General features: G+C 46.6%; 1 protein-coding gene across 1 annotated transcript; it reads left to right on the top strand.

The window, feature by feature from the left end:
* The first annotated feature begins 1,016 nt into the window (after window positions 1-1,016).
* Window positions 1,017-6,981, top strand: DUSP2 (dual specificity phosphatase 2). Its single transcript, XM_082233586.1, has 4 exons — window positions 1,017-1,499; window positions 2,767-2,909; window positions 3,864-4,083; window positions 4,784-6,981. The coding sequence occupies exons 1-4, from the start codon at window positions 1,112-1,114 to the stop codon at window positions 4,996-4,998; spliced, it is 966 nt and encodes a 321-aa protein (XP_082089712.1). The 5' UTR covers window positions 1,017-1,111; the 3' UTR covers window positions 4,999-6,981.
* The last annotated feature ends 13,557 nt before the right edge of the window (window positions 6,982-20,538 follow it).

Raw genomic sequence — 20,538 nt, 5'->3', positions numbered from 1 at the left:
CTCTCTCTCTCTCTCTCTCTCTCTCTCTCACACACACACACACACACACACACACACTCCTTTTGTGTGATCAACTAGGCCCAGCACACCAAAAGAAAAAAAGAGACAAGACTTTATCAGATTTCTTGACAACAGTTGAGAATCAAGTAAATAAATAAAAACACTTAACTATCCAAATATCTGAAGGGTTGTCCCATGGAAGACGGAGCAAATTTGCTTTCTGCTGCTCTGAAGGGTAGGGCCCAAACCAATTGATTCAAATTGCAAAAAAGGAAATTCCAACTAAATATGAAGAATGTTCTGAAGCTACGAGCTGTTTGACAGTGGAAGGAACTGCCGTGGGAAGCTGTGGACTAACCCTTCATTGGAGGTTTTTAAACAGCGGTGGGGGTGGTCGTCTGCCAGGGGTTTCTTAGCTGTGATTCCTGGGTTGCAAGGGGTTGGAACAGAGGACGCTCGGGTCTCTTCCAAGTCCACAGACAGTTAATCGATTCCATGATTATGGGCTGCTAAATGCAGTTCACCGAAAAGAACCCTTTGAGCTGAAGGAAGGAAATATGCAAAATGTTTCTGTAGTGTATTACGCCTACAGTGGCCCATTCACACCTACGTGTAGTCCTTTGGAGTTTTAAGGGAAATATGAGGCGCCTATTCCCGTTCTCAGGGGCCAGGCTGATCCTCTTAGCAGGCGAGTCTCTAACTTCCATCTGCGGCTGCTTTGAGGTCTGGTGACGGAAGAGATTGGCACGAAAAGGAAACAGTTCCTCCCCAATATGGGCCAAAGCGGATCATCTCACTCCGTCTGGCTGCCTCCGGATCCACCGCCGCGGCCCGAGCGCGGCTCCTCTCCCTCCACGTGAGGGGGAAGGGCCCGGCCTGGGAGTTCCTCGGTGACGCAGACTTCCATATATGGCGGCCCGGGGAGGAGCGCCACCCGCGAGCGGCGCGGTACTTAAGCTCCCGCGCGGAACTGGGCTGCAGACTTGGACGAAAGTAGCATCCTGCGCGGGCTTGCGAGAGAGGCATCGCCGGGACTGTTGCGCCAAAGCTCGCCCGCTTCCAGCCGCCTTTATTCCTCTTGTTGGCAAGGATTTCCTGGGCCGGTGCAAGGATGGTGATCGAGGAGGTGGTGCCCCTGGCGAGCTCCGGCCTGGCCGCGCTGCTGCGGGACCCCCGGGAGAGCGCGCGCACGCTGGCGCTGGACTGCCGGCCCTTCCTGGCCTTCTGCCAGGCGCACCTGCTGGACTCGCGGCCCGTGCACTGGAACGGGCTGCTGCGGCGCCGCTCCCGCGGCCGGAGCGCCGTCAGCCTGGACTGGCTGCTCCCCGACCGGGCGCTGCTGGCCCGGCTGCGCAAGGGCGAGCTCAGCCACCTGGTGGTGCTGGACGAGGCCAGCCGCTCGCCGGCCGCGCTGCGCCCCGACAGCCTGGCCCGCCTGCTGCTCAACGCGCTGCTGCGGGAGGAGCGGGCCGGCACCTCGCACATCTACCTGCTGCAAGGTGAGCCCCGCCGCCAGGTGGGCTTCCGGGGGGGAGGGGGGCGAGACACGACCCTCTCCCAGGAGAGGGAGGGAGGGGGGAGTCTTTGGGATGGGGCTTGAAGGAAGGGAGGGAGGGGCCCGTAGATGGTGGCCCCCGGAAGGGTTCAGATCCCCACCCCACTAGGTGACGGTGGGCCAGTCACAGCCTCTCTATTTCCCCACTCTACATGGACGTACAAATGCTAGGCCTACTCGGAGTAGACCCATTGGGATTAATGGACCTTAGGCCTATTAATTCCAGGAGGCCTGCTCTAAGTAGATCTTAGTCAAGAGGCAATCTATTTATATTTATTAACTTCTATCCTGTGCTATTTTGGGATGGAGAGCAGGATAACATTAATAATTATAATTATTTTGGGGTGGAAAGGAGTTGCTTCAGGTTCAAACACCCCGCTTTGACTTGATAGGAAAAAATAAAAAGCCTTGATGTATTACGGCAATCTTTCCATAGGCTTTAATTTGCCAAGGCAAATTAAACTAAGTTTACGCTTAGTTGAGTTCCTCACCTTTTCCCTTTGAGTCCGACTGCATCTTTAATTGGGAAATCTGAAGAAAATTCAGTTTTAGGGGGGATTTTATTTTTTTTAGTTTAATTAGGAGGCATTAACATAAAGCCAGGATAGCCCTGGAATAGAATTGCTGTATCCCAAGCAGACTCATCCCAGCTGTTCCCAAGGTTACTTGCAGCTAAGTCTGGCTGCTGTAGTGGCAACTAAATTGGAATTAAAGCGGTGGATGTACAAATCCCTTCCGCAATGGCTGCCCTGGCGCTAAAGTGTACAGGTCATTCGCTAATCTGATTAGCACCTTCAGTCTTGTAACCATGTCTGCTTTTGATATTGCATGCAGAGCCATATCACTCTTGCACTGTCACATAATGTAGCACCTTCATCAAGCTGCATGAACACCAAAAAAAACACCACCAGATACCAAATAAATACATTTGTTACTGACAGCAGTAAATCTGGGCCCATCCATGCATAAAATAATCAATCATACAAGATATCACAAACACAAGTTATAGTCTGTGGCCACAATAGTGGTGTCACTGCAGGTACTTTTTAATGAAAGTGTATTTTAAAGGCACTATTATGAATAGATCTGAATGAAATGTGTGGTCACTATAAACTATTCTAATCTGATATGCCCTTAGCGGTCGCATCTGTATAACATTCATCCCCCAACTGAGATACACACTAAAAACTTTCCATTTGTCTGATGTTTAGGTGGCTTTGAGAATTTCCAAGCCAATTTTCCAGAACTGTGCTTGACGTCGCCAACACCTCCTACATCGCCTCCGTCTCTATCTCCTGCTCTCCAAAGCCCTGAAGACAACAGCACAGAAGCAGTTACTCCCTTGTATGACCAGGTAAGTTCATGTGAATCTGGAGACCAGAGCAGTGAGAAGTCGAAATACCAGTTCCCCCCTCCCCCCATATTACTCTAAGCAGATATTTTTTAAAATTTATATTCTGGGCCATTTAATTGCACTGTCTAGACTTTGCTATGTGAGTAATCTTAGTAAAATTACTGCTCACATGACAAAATACAATTGAGACTGAATAAAGGTATATTTATTCAGGTGTGCTTGTCCACCCTCTCCCTGAGGCTTGGAGCTGGTAACCACCAAGGCTGTCACCTACTTTAAGGATTTCACCTGATGCACTGTCTGTCTCAAGCGCACTGCCTTGCCCCAGCATGCGCACATGGCAACTGCAGATTTTTTTTGAGGCCCAGCTCTCAAGCATTTTGGGGGGCCCTCTGCCCCCCCGGCCCCCTAGTTGGTTCCTATGGTCTGTCTAGCAACAGATGAATTTTAAAAACTTAAATCAGTTATTCTTTTTTTACGATTGCGTATTACCGAAACCTCTATATAGATGGTTGTGAAGATATCCAAGGAAGTCCAAGAGTTTATAGTTTAATCAGCAAAAGTTTTGTTAGAAGGAAGGGTTATCTGTAATGTTTTTTTCTTTCCTCCCCTTTGCAGTAACATACAAGACTCAAATAACCTTTTTTTAAAAAAGCAAAAGTGTCTTCAGCTCAAAGCTCTTGCCCATTAACCAACTAAATGATAGAATCTAAGAAATGTGGGGTTGGAAGGGACCCTGAGGGTCATCTAGTCCAACCCACTGCAGTGTGCGAATATGCCATACAGGGATTGAACCTGCAACCTTGGCATTATTAGCTTAGTTTATTAATCTACTAATAAACCTTGATAGCATAGTAGTAACAGTACTTGATTCATCCCTACAATATTCACCATCAATCCTATTTTGGCACAAAGACTGATGGGTGCACTCTCCTTGTTCTTTCTCTTCTGCAGGGGGGCCCAGTGGAGATTCTGCCATTCCTCTACCTGGGCAGCTGCTACCACTCCTCCAACCGGGAGGTTCTGGAGTCCCTCGGAATCACTGCTGTGCTCAACGTCTCCTCCAGCTGCCCCAACTACTTCGAAGGCCAGTTCCTGTACAAGAGCATCCCAGTGGAAGACAACCACATGGCTGAGATCAGTGTGTGGTTCCAGGAAGCCATTGACTTCATTGGTAAGTGCAGGTGACCAGTCAGGCAAACCTTTTCTGCGCAGAGAACTCTCATTCCCTGATGGTGAGCTTGGTTGTCTGCATCATCTTGCCACTTTGTAGGGAAGATTTTGCCACAAACGGGGGCAGATGTGTGGTAGAGAAACTGTCATCCATACCTGCCTCATATTCCAGAGGATTAAGTTATCCCTGGTGATAGTGGAAGAGATTTGCTATTCCCATGGCACACTGATATTCTTTGAACCTCTATTTTGCTTAATGTTGTGAGTGGCAAGACAGTTTTTTAGACAGTTGGGGGTTGACCTCCAAAGCTGTACCACGCAGAATGCCAAGCAAACACACAGATGCACCCCCCTTCTTTTGAGAAGTAACTTGGTAGAAGATTCCCCGTCTTATGGATTAGGAAAACAGCAAGCTGCCTCATATTGGCCCATCTAGATCTATATTGGGTACACTGGCTGGCAGTGGCTGCAGCCCTCCCTGGAGATGCCAGGGATTGAACTTGGGATCTTCTGCATGCAGAGCAGATGCTCTACCACTCAGCTACATCCTGCTCCTACCATGCAGGCAACAAAAATGGCCCCCTTGCCCCATAAATGCTCCTTGCTCCTTGCTCCTTGGATATGGCTGCTTCTGGCTCTAGGGCTGCGCTGCTCTTGTGGGCTGTCTCTTACGTGGCTCTTCTTGCTTGCTTCTCCTGCAGATTCGGTGAAGAACAGCAGTGGGCGCGTCCTGGTGCACTGCCAAGCTGGCATCTCCCGTTCGGCCACCATTTGCCTTGCCTACTTGATCCAGAGTCGCCGGGTGCGGCTGGAAGAGGCCTTCGACTTTGTCAAGCAGCGCCGTGGGGTGATCTCTCCCAACTTTGGCTTCATGGGGCAGCTCCTGCAGTTCGAGACGGAGGTGCTGTGTCACTAGCCCAGCCGCCCCACAGACCCAGCTGGGAGGGTGGGGCAACCTTCCTCTCTGAGGACAAAAAGACTGATAATGTGTGTTTCTGTTTACATCTCCAAGCGGGTGCTGCAGCAAAGGACAATGTTGTGGTTTTTGTTCATTTGTTTTCTATTGCACTAAATCCTGACTTCAATCTCATGACTACAAAAGCAAAACAAGAGTGTATCAGGAGTGAAGAAAAGAGGGTGGCTCCAACTGTGTGTTGGGAAGCTGTCCTGTCCCTTTGTTGGGGAAGAGCTTTAAGGCCAGATCTCTTCATCTGCTACAGTCCAAAGCCAGTGCTCATTGATCATTACTTTCCACACTCACCCCAAATGCAAATAATTGCAGCTTAACGCTGTGGCATCATATCCTAGCATGGTAATGCCGCTGTGCTGCAAACTCCTGATAGGATTATCAGAAGGTTTTCTTTTTTTGAGGTTGAAGCTGCTTGGGGAAGTGGGAACTGATTATCATAATGCAATGATATTGTGCTGATCCAGCCTTCAGCAGTCTGATGTTCTCCAGATGTTTCGGACACTGGGGGAGTTGTAGATTTGGAGGACACCAAGTTAGCAAAGGCTGGGCTAAGCCATTGTACCCTATATGGTATGCTGATGTCAAAGTGAAGTATAAAATGTGAACAAGCCAGCGAGAGGCTTATAGTTGGATAGCCGTTGCCGGTGTGTATCTCACCCTTCCTTCGTGGAGCTTAAGGTGGCATGAAGAAGGCTTCTTCTCATTTGACCCTCGCAACAGCTTTTGAGAGAGAGGTTAACCAGAGAAGGTGACTGGCATCTAGACACCCTCTAAGTTCCATGGGCTGAGTTGGCCTTTGGGAACCTGAGTCTGCCTTGCTCGTGCCCCAACAGTCTGTTCACCATTGTGCCACCCCTTCAGCTGGTGCACTGGGAATCACTGCTGGGTTGTGGCTTGGCCAAAAGGACAAAACAAGTATGTCCTTCAATGCTTGTTTGGACTTAAGGTGAGTCCCAGGTTTGAAAAAGCTGAATAAGACTTAACTGCAACTGGCCTAATTCTCCCTTCAGCATGAGAATTCAGGTTGAATGGAGGTGACTTGATAGTCCTATGGCTAAGGCACTCCAGTGTCCCTCCTTTTCTACATCTTGATCAGCTGGCCCTATGCAGGAATTGATAGCACACTTCCCCATTTAAAGGCTTCTCTCTGCCTTCTGTCAGAAAAACTGAAGGTGTTTCACTGAAGCTTTAAAGACTGAGTAATATGTAAGTGAGAAGTCCTTTTAAAAAGAAGCTTGGTTGGCTATCTTCACCTGACTATCCTCAAGTCAACTGTAGGCCAGATTTTAAGCATAGGAAGTAAGATTATACACTTGAACTACTCTGTCTCCATTGTCCAAGCGGTATGAGCTGCTTGCCTCTGGTCTCCAGCCTTATGCAGGTCAGTCATAGATCATCAAGCTCCATCCGTAACGGATTGCTCGTTATTCATATATGCTGTGAAACTGGGAGTCGATAAGCTTTATTAGGGTGAGAGTTGGGTTCCGCATCCCCAGATCAAGAGGGGAGAATTCTCTGCCAATTGTACAGCTGTCCCCCTCCCCCAGCCCTGGGGGAAGAACAGGCAAGTATCCTGCCTTCTGGTATGGAGGGGGGGTAGGGGAAGGGGCTCTCTTCTTCTGAATGCACTGAGAATGGACAACACCCACTGCAGCCAAATAAACCCCTCCTTCCCTTCCCCAGGGTGTTGTCGTAAACTCACTGGGCTGTCCTGTGTACCTCCCACTCATTTCAATGAGGCTTCCACAGGCAAACTTTCTGGGGGATTGTGCCCAGTGACATCTTTCTGCCCCCTCTCCTGCAATATACAGTTTGTACATTTGTGGAAGAAAGAGGAGCACCTCTTTCTCGACTGACATTGACTGTAAATGTCTTTTGCACTTTATATTTATTATTACCTGTTGCAATAAACAACCACTTTTTATATTGCTTCTTGAGTCTCTTTGAGACTGGCTCAATCTTTTCCTTATTTATCACAGTATTGGTTTAATAGCACCTTGCATCCCAAGGATTGTTGATACCTGAGTATGAAAAGGAACAGGAGTCCTGGGTATCAGAATATCATTTCAGCCCTCTGAGCCCCAGCCAGGATGGAGAAGCTCATGCCTTTGGGATTTGGCTCGTTCCCAGCTAAGGTTCCTGGCTGCCTGCTGCTCCCCATCACCCTTCCCAGTCTGCTTCCAAGTATGCAGAGAGGTCACTCCCAGAGCAGACCAGCCCTTGCTCTGTCCCTGCTGTATGTTCCCTTGCTGCCAAGGATGACTGGCTTGAACAATTTCTATGTCTGCGCTGGAAAGTCAGCAAGCCATGGCCAAGACATCTTTATAGGTGTAGCCCACTTTTATCTTCTGGAACACAAGTAAAACCAACAGAGGAAGAAGGTAAAACCAATGCAACAAGTTTTTAGACAAGTTGAACAAATATATAGTTTGATGTTGTACACACACACACATTTTGCCCAGCTGACACAACGTCTTGAACCCTGGAAGGCAAGGCAAAACCCATTTAGCAAAGGCTAAAGTAGGATGCTCCTGCCAACCTAGCAGTTCGAAAGCACATCAAAGTGCAAGTAGATAAATAGGTACCGCTCTGGTGGGAAGGTAAATGGCGTTTCCGTGCGCTGCTCTGGTTCGCGGCTTAGTCATGCTGGCCACATGACCTGGAAGCTATCTGTGGACAAACGCCAGCTCCCTAGGCCTATAGAGCGAGATGAGCGCCGCAACCCCAGAGTCGGTCACGACTGGACCTAATGGACAGGGCTCCCTTTACCTTTATCTTTAAAGTAGGATGCATCCACACTGCAAGTGGTCTCTTTTTTAAAAATAAAACCCTTCAATTTGTCAAAAGTTCTCATCGGTCATGTCACCAGTCCTGAAGAGTTTATGGCTGCAGTGATGTAAGCTTTGAACCCAGGAGTCTAGCTCAGATGCTTCATTGCTGTTCCGCGCTAGCTGCTTAAAATAATATTGGTGTTCCTTTGGTACAGAACTTTGATTTGATTACAGAATAAGCTCGTGGAAGCTTAGCTGTGGCCATGTGGCTTGACCTTACCTCTGATGTTTTTGTCAAGGCAGCTGGCAGAGAAAGATTGATGCCCCCTTCCTCGCAGAGGCCAAGAGCTTTAGTTGACCTCTGCTTGCCCTCAATCAGTCCATCCCTGGATCTTGGCAAGTTGCCCTGTCTAGACCAGAGCCATCCCTGGGGGGGGGGGGGAAATCCAGGCTGTGTGTCAGCAGGAGGAATTAGCTGTGAGTGGCAGGTGGGATATTGAGATGGAGGGGAGGAGGGGGAAAGAGTACATTTTCTAATCCTTCCCTCTTCCAGGAAAAAGAAACCCAACTGATACAGGACCATGGGCATATCACAGACACCTGCCACTAGCTGATCAGCAGAGTCCAGCAGCTAAGGTCTGGTGTGTTGAAAACCCACTGACATCCTAACTTGCGTAGAGGCAAAGCTATACCTGCAACCTCCATTAGTCTCTCAGCCATGGTTTTTGATCTCCTTCCAAAATCTGGGAAAGCACTAACTAGGCTTTGGGAAGGAGGCGGTGTTGTAGAAAAAATAAGGGGATTGGCTTTTGCTGCCCAAGGTACTGAGTCCCCTAAGTCCATGATCAGTTAGAGATGAATGGATGGAGGCAAGATCCATAGAAAGCAAGGCAGAGCTTTATTTTTCTGTCACAACAGAGTTCCCTCCCCTCCTTACGAGGAGGTAGGAGAGACCCAGAACAATGGTGCACAAGCTCCTATAAAGACTTTTGAAATTGCCCACACCTCTAACCCAAGGCCACCCCCAAGAACATCATATATACATCACTGAAGGAGGCAGTCTCCAGCAGAAATTGGAGAGTATTGCTTCTCTCCTTTCTGCTAGGATACCTGATAATACCTTACTTGGTTGCATTTTCTGGGTAGCCTGGCCATTCCTTTGAGATGGTAAATACTTTAGTTCCTGAATCTCTTACCCATATTGATAGTTTTCTCATCTTAACAGATACTTGCCAGACTATGGCTTCAGGATTGCTCTCCTGTACTATTTCAGATATGTGATTTATATACCGTATTTTTTGCACCATAACACTCACTTTTTTCCTCCTAGAAAGTAAGGGGAAATGTCTGTGCGTGTATGGAGGAAATGCCTATGGGTGGCATGCCTACGGATTTTCCTCCTCTAAAAATTACGTGCGTGTTATGGTCGGGTGCATGTTATAGAGCGAAAAATACGGTACTTACATGTCTGTTTGCTTTGTACATTTATGAACATTTACTCCATATTTGATAACTTAGAATTCTTATATCAGCAGGATAACTCTAGGACCCTGTCCCCTGTCAGTGCCTTGTGTCTCCTTCCCCAAGCCCAGTGCCTCACTGGCTGGGCTTGGGGGGCATCAAATATTACCAAAGGCCGTTGAAAAAGGCACCAAGGGCCATGCCTTTGTCTATCCTGGGTTAGAGTGTCAAACGATGCCTCAGAGACCAACAGGGGCAGCACGTCCCATTTCATCATCTGAGGTGAAATGGGAAGTGCCACATCTGCCACTGGTGAAAAAGCACTGAAAAGGATATATCAAGAACTCTGGCCAAAAGTTTCAATATAAGGAATAATTCCTACTCAAGAGTTGAAAAGAAAAACGTGTGTATTCTGCTAAGAATAACAGTTTGAAGCTAGTAGTAAATTAAACACACCGTGTAAGTACGATAGTTTTAAAGTAATGGTAAGTTTGGATACAACGTTTAAGTACAGAAATAATGAGTTTCAAATACACAGTGATATAGTACAAAGGTACATGAAATACCAGTGCACAACAATTGTTTTATACAAGTCTCAATAGCAGTCAAAAAGAGTCCATATTGTATAAAATCAGAATGAAGAGTAAAGAATAAAGGATCAAATGGGGCCGAAAAGGAGTATCCGGAGTGTGAATCAGATGTACGACTCAGTAGTGGTGACCAGGACAGGGCCCTGTTTCGGAGTACACGTTTTTCTTTTCAACTCTTGAGTAGGAATTATTCCTTATATTGAAACTTTTGGCCAGAGTTCTTTTCAGTGCAGTTTCAACAAGAACTGGTGGAAAAGCAGCACTACCATTGGCACCAATTTTGGGCAAGATTGTGCCAATTTGGGGTTTCCATTTCCTCCCCTGCTTTTTCCTCCCCTGTGCCTTTTTAACAGCAGCATAAGAGAGAGAGAGAGGTTAAGATTAAGTACCTGTGTCTGGTCTTTCACATATCTTGCCAGGAAGCGATTCACCCATTTAAATTCTGTATGTCAGATTATAAAGGCACAGGGTCAGGGGCAGTAAAAGAAAATAGTTAGCAACCCTTCTCAGATTTGGGAGATCAGAAGTTACAGTCAGGGTGAAGAAAAGGAAAGAGCACCCTAGAACCTTCTCAAGAACTTTCATTTATTGCTATTTCACCTCTATCAGAAATACCAATGGACTCTGTCTCTGTCATAGGAGCCAGCTGTAGGGGCTGCGGGGGCTTCAGCCCACACAATAAAATATCTGAGGGGGCTGAGCCCCGACAAAGTTGATGGGCATTCCCAGGTCCAGTATACCTGAAGGAGTGTCTCCACCTCCATCGTTCTACCCGGACACTGAGGTCCAGCACCGAGGGCCTTTTGGTGGTTCCCTCACTGCAAGAAGCCAAGTTACAGGGAACCAGGCAGAGGGCCTTCTCGGTAGTGGCACCCGCCCTGTGGAACACCCTCCCACCAGATGTCAAAGAGAACAACAACTACCAGACTTTTAGAAGACACCTGAAGGCAGCCCTGTTTAGGGAAGCATTTAATGTTTGATGTATCACAATATTTTAATATTCTTTTGGAAGCCGCCCAGAGTGGCTGGGGAAACCCAGCCAGATGGGCGGGGTATAAATAATAAATTATTATTATTATTATTATTATTATTATTATTATTATTAAAATGGTGTGTGCGCACCGTGTAATGTGATTGATTGTGCAGGGCAGGGCTTACCTGGGCCCCCACAATATTTCATTCAAGTTGGCACCCCTGCTCTATGTGTCAGTTACCCCCCCCCACAGCCAGAAACATTCTGTTTGCTCTAAATTTACCCAGCAGCATTACTTCATCTCAGCCCACTCACCCAAATCAGCTAGAAAATCCCAGTCACAGATGTTCACTCACTTGTGGGCACCAACACAGGTCCTAAAGATAGCCGTGGAACATTCAGATATTCTTTCATGCTGGCCTGCTTACGCATGAATGCGTACACACAGTCCACTGCCCTCATGTGTGCACCTGGCCCCTATTTCCTTTGAAGGCAGTAATAATATATTTCAAAGAACGTTACACATCACATCACGATTATTCTCTCAGCCACACAAGGCCAGCATTATAAACCTCCATGAGGGCTTGATACAACAAGGCACTCCCAAAGGCTACTGAGGCAAGTGAATAGCTTAGGCGAACTTTGAACCAGGGACTTGTGGGATATACAGTGGTACCTCGGAAGTCGAACGGAATCTCTTCCAGAAGTCTGTTCAACTTCCAAAATGTTCAGAAACAAAGGCGCAGCTTCCGATTGGCTGCAGAAACTTCTAGCCATGCCAAGTATAGATAATATCAGCTTCTCAAAAAGTCTTACTTTTCTGATTTTGTCTAATCTCCTGTTAAAAACAATATTTGTTCTCCATCTCTTTGCAATATTGTTTAGCACATCAGAGAGGGAACAAGGACATTTGGGTTAGTATGGGGTATGTGTGTAGGTGTCTGTCCATTTATATTAGCCTTTGCCAACCTGGTAACTTCCAGATGTTTTGTTTCAGACAGCTGTGCTGGCTGGGGCTGATGGGAGTTGGAGCCCCAAACATGATGTATAGAAGCATCTGTTGCACATCCTCTTCTGTTTAGCTGAGTCTGCCCCCTTGTGGCTAAATGCTGCTTATAAGAGCAGGAAGACAGGGACACAGTGCCTCTTTCTTTGGGCTGTTCAAAACCTTTGCACTGAGGCAGATGGACTTATGGCAGTGTTAGCTTGGAAATGAAGAATGGGGGCTGGCCTTGGGCAAAATGCCCATAGTGGACACTGAGTGGGCTCACTTCCTTGCCACTGTCGCCACTGGCCTCTCCATCATGACCTAATCCCCATCACTTCTCAGAAGGAGAGAGCAATGGCAGTGAAAACAACTTCTCCTTCTCCTGGCTGTTGATGATGTGCTTGGATGAGGCTGGCAAGCAAGCAGCAAGGAGGTGAAATAAAGCAGATCCTCCAAGTGTCCCTATTTTCCAGGGACATCACTGATTTAGAGAATCTCAGTTTCTGATTTGATTCTAGATTTGATTCCACTTTTCCTTAGGACGTCCCTATTTTCATTGGAGAAATGTTGGAGGGTATGGAGTTATCAGACCCCGGAGCCATCTGAAGGCAATCCTGTGCAGAGGGAAGTTTTTTTATGTTTAATACTTTTTATGTTTTTATATATGTTGGACGCTGCCCAGAGTGGTTGGGGCAACCCAGTAAGATGTGTGGGGTATAAATAATAAAATTATCATTATGGAATGGGACGTCCTTATTTTCTTCGGAGAAATGTTGGAGGGTATGAGAAATGGGGGAGTGAGCACCAGCAGCTCCCTGACAATGCCAGCCCCAGGCCCTGATCCCTGGCCTCAAGTTGCACCTGCTGAAACGCTCCCTTTTACGCCCCTATTATTTATTTATATAAATAACTATTTGTTTGTCTGTTTATTACATTGCTGTGTCAGCAATCCAAGCACATAATCTGGGCCGTTTACATGAACAGTGAAATATAAATGCAATTCACAATAAGCACACTAAAACCAGAAGCGAAAAAAGCTGGGCTAGGGGGCCTTACCATAGCTGTCAACTTTCCCCTTTTCTTGCGAGGAATCCTATTCAGAATAAGGGGATTTCCCTTAAAAAAAGGGAAACGTTGCCAGCTATGGGCCTGATCCAGCAAAGGCAATTCCTGAATGGGCAAAACTTTTGCTATCAGTACATCTCTGTAATGTTTCTGAGCACCAGGAATGAGGAGCAGTTTTATAAAAGAGGCTTTATTCAGAGGGGCCTCTAAGACCCTCTGCTAGAACTGAAACGGAAGGCAGTCAGCTCAGTTGGCTAAAGCACGGTGTTGATAACCAGGTTTGATCCCCATATTGGCCACCTGTATATTCCTGCATTGCAGGGTCCCTTCCAACTTTACGACTCTAGGACTAAGAAACGGCAGGGCAAGTCCTCAGACTGCCAAGTCCTTAGCTTTAAGGGAGCATCACCAAATCACAAGCTCTGTCATTACAATCCCCACAACAGGAAAAGGCTTCACCTGCTAATCTTCAAAGTGCGGGCTGCTCTTAAAGGCCCAGGAGCAGATCCAGACGGGAAAAGGTGGCAATCTGATCTGTATTGGTTGAGTGAGCTCTTCAAGCTGCAGAAGGGCTTCATCACACAAGGGGTTAAACTCACCTCCTAATGAAGAGGCTTTTGCCAGGTGTTGCCTTTTCACTGCTGCTCTATATAAAAGATCCAGGGGTCCCCTTTGTTTGTGGCCTAAGTATTGTTTGCAGTTTGTTTAGGGGAGATTTATCATACATTTATCAGTAACAGTGGGCTTTTTCTTCTGCTATGGCTGTGTTCCTTCATGTTTGGACTGTGGTTATAAGTGTTTTTTTGCTGCTTTCAGGTAAGGGCTAATTTTTTTTACAATGAGGCATCAGTGCGTCTGCTTGTAGACCTTGTGGAAGAGGAAGGGCCTTAGCTCAGGGCTAGCTGCATGCGGAAGCTCCTAAGTTCAGTCCCTGGGATCACCAGGAAGGGCTGGGAAAGACCCCGCCCCCCTTGCTTGAAACCCAGGAGAGCTGTTGCCAGCCAGACCAATGCTCTGACTCAACAAAACACGGATGCCTTTGTTCCCAAGAACTTGCAGCGCCCCACCACTTGGCAGATCCTGGGACCCAGGCTGCTGTTGCTCCTGGGTGGGTGGGGTCTGCTGCTCTGGAAAGTAGCGTGCTTTGGCCTCACTTGGCCAGGGGCTCTCTCTGTGGTATGACTCTTAAACCTTTTGGTGACCATATGTTTTAAGCAAGCTACCAATAGAGGGCTATCCTGGGGTCTGGGTTAGGTAGCATGTTCAGCTAGGCTGCTTTCACACTCCGTGCCTTCTATCTGCACAATGCTTTGCTTAAGGATGACTGTTGCAAAAATAGAGAAATGTAGGTACTTGAAGCAGCAAAAAGTATGATATAAAATGCTCAGTAATCTGTGTCTAATTCAGTGTGTTATTTGCAAATTTGCCATCCTGTGGTGAAGCCTAGTATTTATCTTCTTGACAAATCAAACTGAACAGCAAAGGTTCTTTTTGGTCACTGGTGGCAGAAGAGTGATTAGTAGGGATACAGAGTTAAATTTACATTATGTTTATTGTGCTATTCAGTGCTGGCTGTGGTGCAGATCTAAAACTGGTTTTAAAATGGTCACAGCTTCCCCTTAAGAACCGACTCCCATTAGCCCACCATTCTCAGGACTTGTTAGAAGCCCTTCCTGTCTTCAGAAGCCCTGAGTAGCCATAAATCTGTAATGCCTTGGTCACTTTCACACTATATGCTCAGAGCACATTTATACCTCTTCAAGTAGTAATGGTTTCCACCCGCCCCAAAGAATCCTGGGAACTGTAGTTTGCTAAGAGTGCTGAGAGCTATTAGGGCACAGTTCCCAGCACACACAGCAAACTATAGTTCCCAGGATTCTTTGAGGTGGGAAACTATGTACTGTAAATGTATGGTGGGGATGTGAGTAAAGCATCAACATGACCTAGGCTGTTTTGCATCCTGAAACAGCAGTAGGAGGCATAGCTCAGAGGCAGAGCACCTGATTTGTATTCAGAAGGCCCCAGGTTGAATTGAATGGTTCAGGTAACAGGTGGTGATGGGTGAGATTTGGGGAAGTCAGTGTGTAGAAGTTGGTAAGCTAAATGAATAAGAAGCCTGACCTAGTGTAAGGCAATTTCCAATATTTATTGAATTTATATCCCACTTTTTACTTCAAAGAGACTACGGTTCTCCCTCTCAGTTAATCCTGGATTTGAACCCAGGCCTTCCAGGTCCTGGCCTTTCCACCACACTGGCTTCCTCTGTGGCTAGCCTCCTCTTGGGTCCTTCCAACGAGGTGTGGATGTTGATGCAATGGGTGTGCCTCTCTCTAGCGCTGCCCGTACATGGCCGGGGAGACACCTTCTACATTGAGCACGCCCAAGGGAGTGACTGGGACGAGGCCAGGGATCCCCCTGATGACATCCTTGACATTAACCAAGGTAAGTACTTCTGCTGACTCTGAAGAGCACATGCCCCCACCCCCAGCCTATAAATGATGAAACCACTTACTTACTGTAGTAGCAGGCACTTCAATATGCTGATTTATACATTTTCCCCCATTGCCCTGGTTCAGTCTGCTGTTTTTGTAAGTTGCAAGGTTTGGGTCACTTTCATGAGTAAATTGACCCAAACTTAATAGTCACTGTCATGTTTCCTACTATTCCGCCTTGTGTTTCTTTATTTTGCCTTGTGTTTCTTTTAATGAACTGCCCCTTAAGCAGAGGCTGCCCTGCCTAAAGGGGGGTTCATGACCCTGCTATATGCAGGGGTGCACTGAAACCACTCACTCAACCCTGGCCACTGGGAACCTTATTTGGCCACACTTTGGGCTTGATATTGCCAGGCATGCATTCAAGGATAGCTGCCAGTCTTGAGGGCTGGCACAGCCAGTGACTGGGTGGAACCGCAGCACTAGGGTGTGCTGGATTTTTCAGCTTTCAAATTCCAAAAATTCTACTCAAGTGCAGATCCCTGCTACATCCAGCACAGATGGTTATTGGGACACTGTGTGCAACTTTTGTTCTCTTGCAGTGGATCCCATTGTATAGCTATGGTTACATCCACACCACACATTTGAAGCCCATGCCCCCCCAATCTGGGAACTGTAGTTTGTTTGTTCTGTAAGAAGCAAACTTTAGTTCCTGGGGTGCTTTTTGGGAAAGCCATGCTCTTCAAACATATGGTGTGGGTGTCATCTATCAAATGCAGTGTTCACCATCTAAGACCTCTGATGCTGCCAAAATCAACCCAGAGATGGAAAAATGTGTATGAGAAACCTGAATTTTGTTAGAAAATGTTGCATCCAAAATGTGAGTGACCAGAGTGGCAGGTCTGAAGTTAAAAACTGCAGCAATTTGCTTTCAGCTCTAGTCTGTCGTATTAGGCTACTTGATCAGGTAAAGGCTTCTGCCAGGTACTGAGCCCATTTTTCTCTTCCCAGAGCTGATTTTTCCAGGGGCGCCAGAAAGCAGTTTTCTGATCGAGGGGGATATCATCAAAGCGGTAGGTAATGATGGCAGAACTGGTGCAAGAGACAGACTCTTTCCTAAGATGACTTAGTGGAAGATCTGAGTGTGGCCAGGCTGTGGGCGTAGCCAGGATTTATTTTAGGGGCAGGCTTTATGTTGGGGGGGGGGTTCAGAACCGAGTTATCTGCAACACAGTTGGTCAGTTAAGTATTTTTATATATTTACTTGATTTACCCATGGGCCTCTACATCAGGAGTGGCTGCATTCAGATTACAGTTCACATCAGCACCAGCCAGCAATCACAGTGATCAGGGGGTGATAAGAACTGCAGCTCACAAACAACTGAAGAACACTGCTCTTGCTATCCTTGCTCTCTACATCCTGTTGCATCCCATTCAATCCGGGTAACAGGAGCAGCTTGCTTGCTTACCAAACTACCCGTACGGTATGATTGCCATATGTCCAGAATTTCCCAGACATAGCTGGGATTTGGTTGTCAGAAAATATGTTTGGACGGAAATGGCTGAAATCTGTATGTAAGTGTAGATTTTGGTGAATTTCCTTAAAAATATATTCCTTAAAAACCTCCTTTTTTACTCTCTCAACAACTTTTGTGTCCAGATTTTTACCTATTAAAATATGGCAACCCTACTGTGTGGGAGAGGAGGATGACTGATAGTTTGCATGAATTCATCTGCTGCAGTCCTGAGAAAAACTCTGAAGCTGCTACGCATTTGCACTGCTGGGAAGCCCATTCTCACCAGCCCAGGGGATTCTGTTAGCTTTGTGCCCCTAGAAGACTGGTGCCTAAAGCAACCCTTTTGCATTTCTATCCTGCCTGTTTTCTGTGCATCTCAGAGAGCCACACATGAGGCTTCCAGGTGCTCTGCTCAGCCTGATTTGCTTCAGCAACTTGGCATTGTGTTGGCAGCCTGTGTTGGCCCACAATTTGGTATTGCCTGCTGGGTTGCTTCTGTAAACTAAAAGAGTAAAAGAACAAGCAGGGCATAAAAACTGCTGCCCAGAGACCGATGAGGTCACTGCAATCCTTGGTGTGACCTCAGGAGTGTCCCTAACAGGAGAACTTGGCATTCTGTTTGTGGAAGGGCTTCTGCAGCTCAGTGGGCAGACAAGCTGAAGGTCCCAGGTTCAGTCCCTGGAAAAGCTCTTCCTTGGAACCTGGAGAGCTGCTGCCAGCCAGTGCTGGGAACGGTCTGGCACATTACAATGCAGCTTCTGATGTGAAAGTGGTGCTGATTTTCTCCCATGTAGAGTCCTTTCAGGCTGTTCCCATCTGCCAACCCAAGGTGGCCAAAGAAGAGAGGGATTGTCCAAATTCCCTATGTAATTTCCTACAAATATGGTAAGTGACAAACTTTGGAACCTCTTCCAGTAGGAACAGGGCATAGATGTTATGAATAACTTAGGTTCTTTTATCTGTTTAGCTGTTTAGCATAAATGAGATTCAGTGCACTCCAGGAAGAACACAAGACAACCAATATATTGGAATTTCTACATAACATTTCTTTATTGCTTAACATAAGACATAACAAGACAAGGGAACATGCACTCAGTCACTCATGCAAAACACAAGCAAACATACTCACCGCCTCTTTCCTGGAAGTGATCAAGTTCCAGTAAGAGTCCTGGGTGATCAGACAGCAAGGCCCCAGCTGCGTCTGACACACAGACTCATCTGAAAAGACTCAGTCTTAGGGAGTTTTTTTTGTGTGTGTGTTCATCTGAATCTTAGCATTTCTCACTGCCTTTGGCATGTTCTTGGCAGTCCTCCGTCCTTAGCATGCTCTTGGCAGTCCTTTGTCTTTAGCATGTTGTTGGCATATCACAACTCTCATTGTTTGTACCTGGTCTTCTGTAACTTTTGGCACAGTACGATACTCATTTTTTGTAACCAGCATTGCTTGGTCTTTACGCTTCCTTGCAGGTACAGTACTTTTGCTAGAACATGAACAGTCCATTAGCTCTTTGATCAACATAGTTCATCAATTGTTCATTAACAGCATCCATTTTGTGTGGCGTTCTTCAGCCATCTTGCGGCCAATTCAAACATGGCATTCGTTACATAGAGATAGGGTAGAAACCTGATTCAGGACTTGCCCATACTTTACCTTTTGCCCTGCTCTTTCCAGGCACAGTTCCACGCTTTAAAGCTCTCTGTTTGAGAACCCCCCTTTTTTTGCCCCAGAACTTTCCCTTTGAAAACCTCTTTAAAGCTGAATTGGAGCAAACAGCAGTTGGGTTTTCTGCAGATTTTCATTTGTTCCGATTGAGTGCTAAAGAATGGGGGTTTTCATGGGGAAAGCTCCAGAGCAAAAAAAGGGGGGGGATTCAGACATGGAGCTATAAAGCATGGACCAGGGAAAGGTAAGTGTGGATAAGCCCACACTTTGCATTTACAGTGGTGCCCCGCAAGACGAATGCCTCGCAAGACGAAAAACTCGCTAGACGAAAGGGTTTTGCGTTGCTTCGCTAGACAAATTTCCCTATGGGCTTGCTTTGCAGGTCGAAAACGTCTTGCGCTTTTTTCTTAAAGCCCCTTGAAGAGGCGCAGTTGCGACGGACCGTGCTTCGCAAGACGAAAAACATCGCAAGGCGAAAAGACTCGCGGAACGAATTATTTTCGTCTTGCGAGGCACCACTGTATAGGCAAATTTTGCTCATTAGCACTTTCCAAAATACACAAGCGGATGGCCATTCTTCAAAATTAGCACTTCTCTGACTGTTCAGTGCAGTTTTGTAGGCTTGCAATACCAGCAAAAATGTGTATACAAGTTGGGTGTGCATAAAAATGTACGTGCTTGTGAAACTAACATACAGAAAGACATTAAGTTGGGCAAAAGTGCATACAAAGATGTGCCTTTTGGGAGAAATTAGCAGTGAAATGCTGATGAATTTTCATAAACAGTTTTTAATTCATAAACTGATGTGGAGAATTGAACTTGGAATAGGGACAGTGAGAGAATAAAGATAAATGAATGGATTTGCCCAGCCTTGCTGCTGAGGGAGAGATGATGGAGACTGGATGGAGTCCAGTTGAGGAGCAAGTGGATCCATCTTCCACCTTTCTGGCAAAACCGCCTTCTCTCCCCAAGCAAGACTCCTGACGTTAACATTTACTGTTATTTTTCTTTCAGAGCTCTTAACAGCTTGTCCATCTAGAACTATACTTAGCCCCTTCTGTGCCCCCCTCCATTTTTTTCCTGGGGCTGCTACTGGTGTTGGGTTGGGAGGCCAAGTTTTGAATGATCAAGGTGCTGAATAACTTAGCCCCCCCCATCCACACTATGCATCCAAAGCCCTAGGAACTGTAGTATTTTAAGGGTGATGAGAGTTGTCAGGAGACCCCTATTTCCTTCACAGAGCTGCAGTTCCCAGAGTTCCCTGGGAAAAAGAGAATGGTTGTTAGAACTATAGTTCTCATAGTAGATAATGATGAGGATTCTGCTTCCAACACAGCCATCATGGCTACTAGCCATCATTAGCCTTATACTCCATCAACTTGTCAAATTATCTTTTAAAATTATCTCAGTTGGTGGCCATCATGACATCTGTGGGAACAGATTTCATGACTTAACTCTGTGACTCTCCGCCGCCACTACTGGCTCCAGGATATCCTCCTTGCTTCTCATTGGAATGAGAGCAAGCTACCAGGATAGCGTTGACTCCCCTGGATGACTATGATTGGGAGGCAGGGGCAAGGGAAGGGGCTGAGGGTGTGTTGATGTGTGCAACAGGAGGGGACAGGCCTACTTAAATGTCTTGCATTTGATAAGCTGAACTTGCTAAGTGCTCTTATTCTGAGGGAAAGGATTCTGCTCTGAGCATTCTGACACTGCTCTTGCCTGTATTCTTATTGTTTCTGCCAGACGAATCCAGTGTGAAGATACTCAAGGGAGCATTTGAAGACTTTTCAAAGTTCACGTGCATCAAGTTTGTCCCTTACTCCAACCAGAGAGATTTCATTGCCATTGCCCCGCTCTCTGGGTTAGTAGTGACTTACAAGATTTTTCTTACTGGGGAGTAATGGGGTGGTCTCCTAGTGGATGACCCACCACCTGCAAAAGCTAGATTCTCTTCCTTCCAGTGCCTCTGCCTCCTCCAGTTTTGTTCTGCAGCTCAACTTCCTGGCCTAATATGCAGATAATC

This window comes from Podarcis vaucheri, assembly GCF_965113315.1.
Source record: "Podarcis vaucheri genome assembly, chromosome: 7".
Taxonomy (NCBI): Eukaryota; Metazoa; Chordata; class Lepidosauria; order Squamata; family Lacertidae; genus Podarcis; species Podarcis vaucheri.
The sequence above is the reverse complement of the archived record's forward strand: the minus strand, read 5'-3'. Positions and strand labels throughout refer to the sequence as shown.

Bases quoted from the DNA above. Each gene is read 5' to 3' on its own strand.
- DUSP2 (XM_082233586.1), top strand. From the start codon at position 1,112: ATGGTGATCGAGGAGGTGGTGCCCCTGGCGAGCTCCGGCCTGGCCGCG. The intron at 1,500-2,766 runs GTGAGCCCCGCC...TCTGATGTTTAG, and splicing joins GCACATCTACCTGCTGCAAG to GTGGCTTTGAGAATTTCCAA. The intron at 2,910-3,863 runs GTAAGTTCATGT...TCTCTTCTGCAG, and splicing joins TTACTCCCTTGTATGACCAG to GGGGGCCCAGTGGAGATTCT.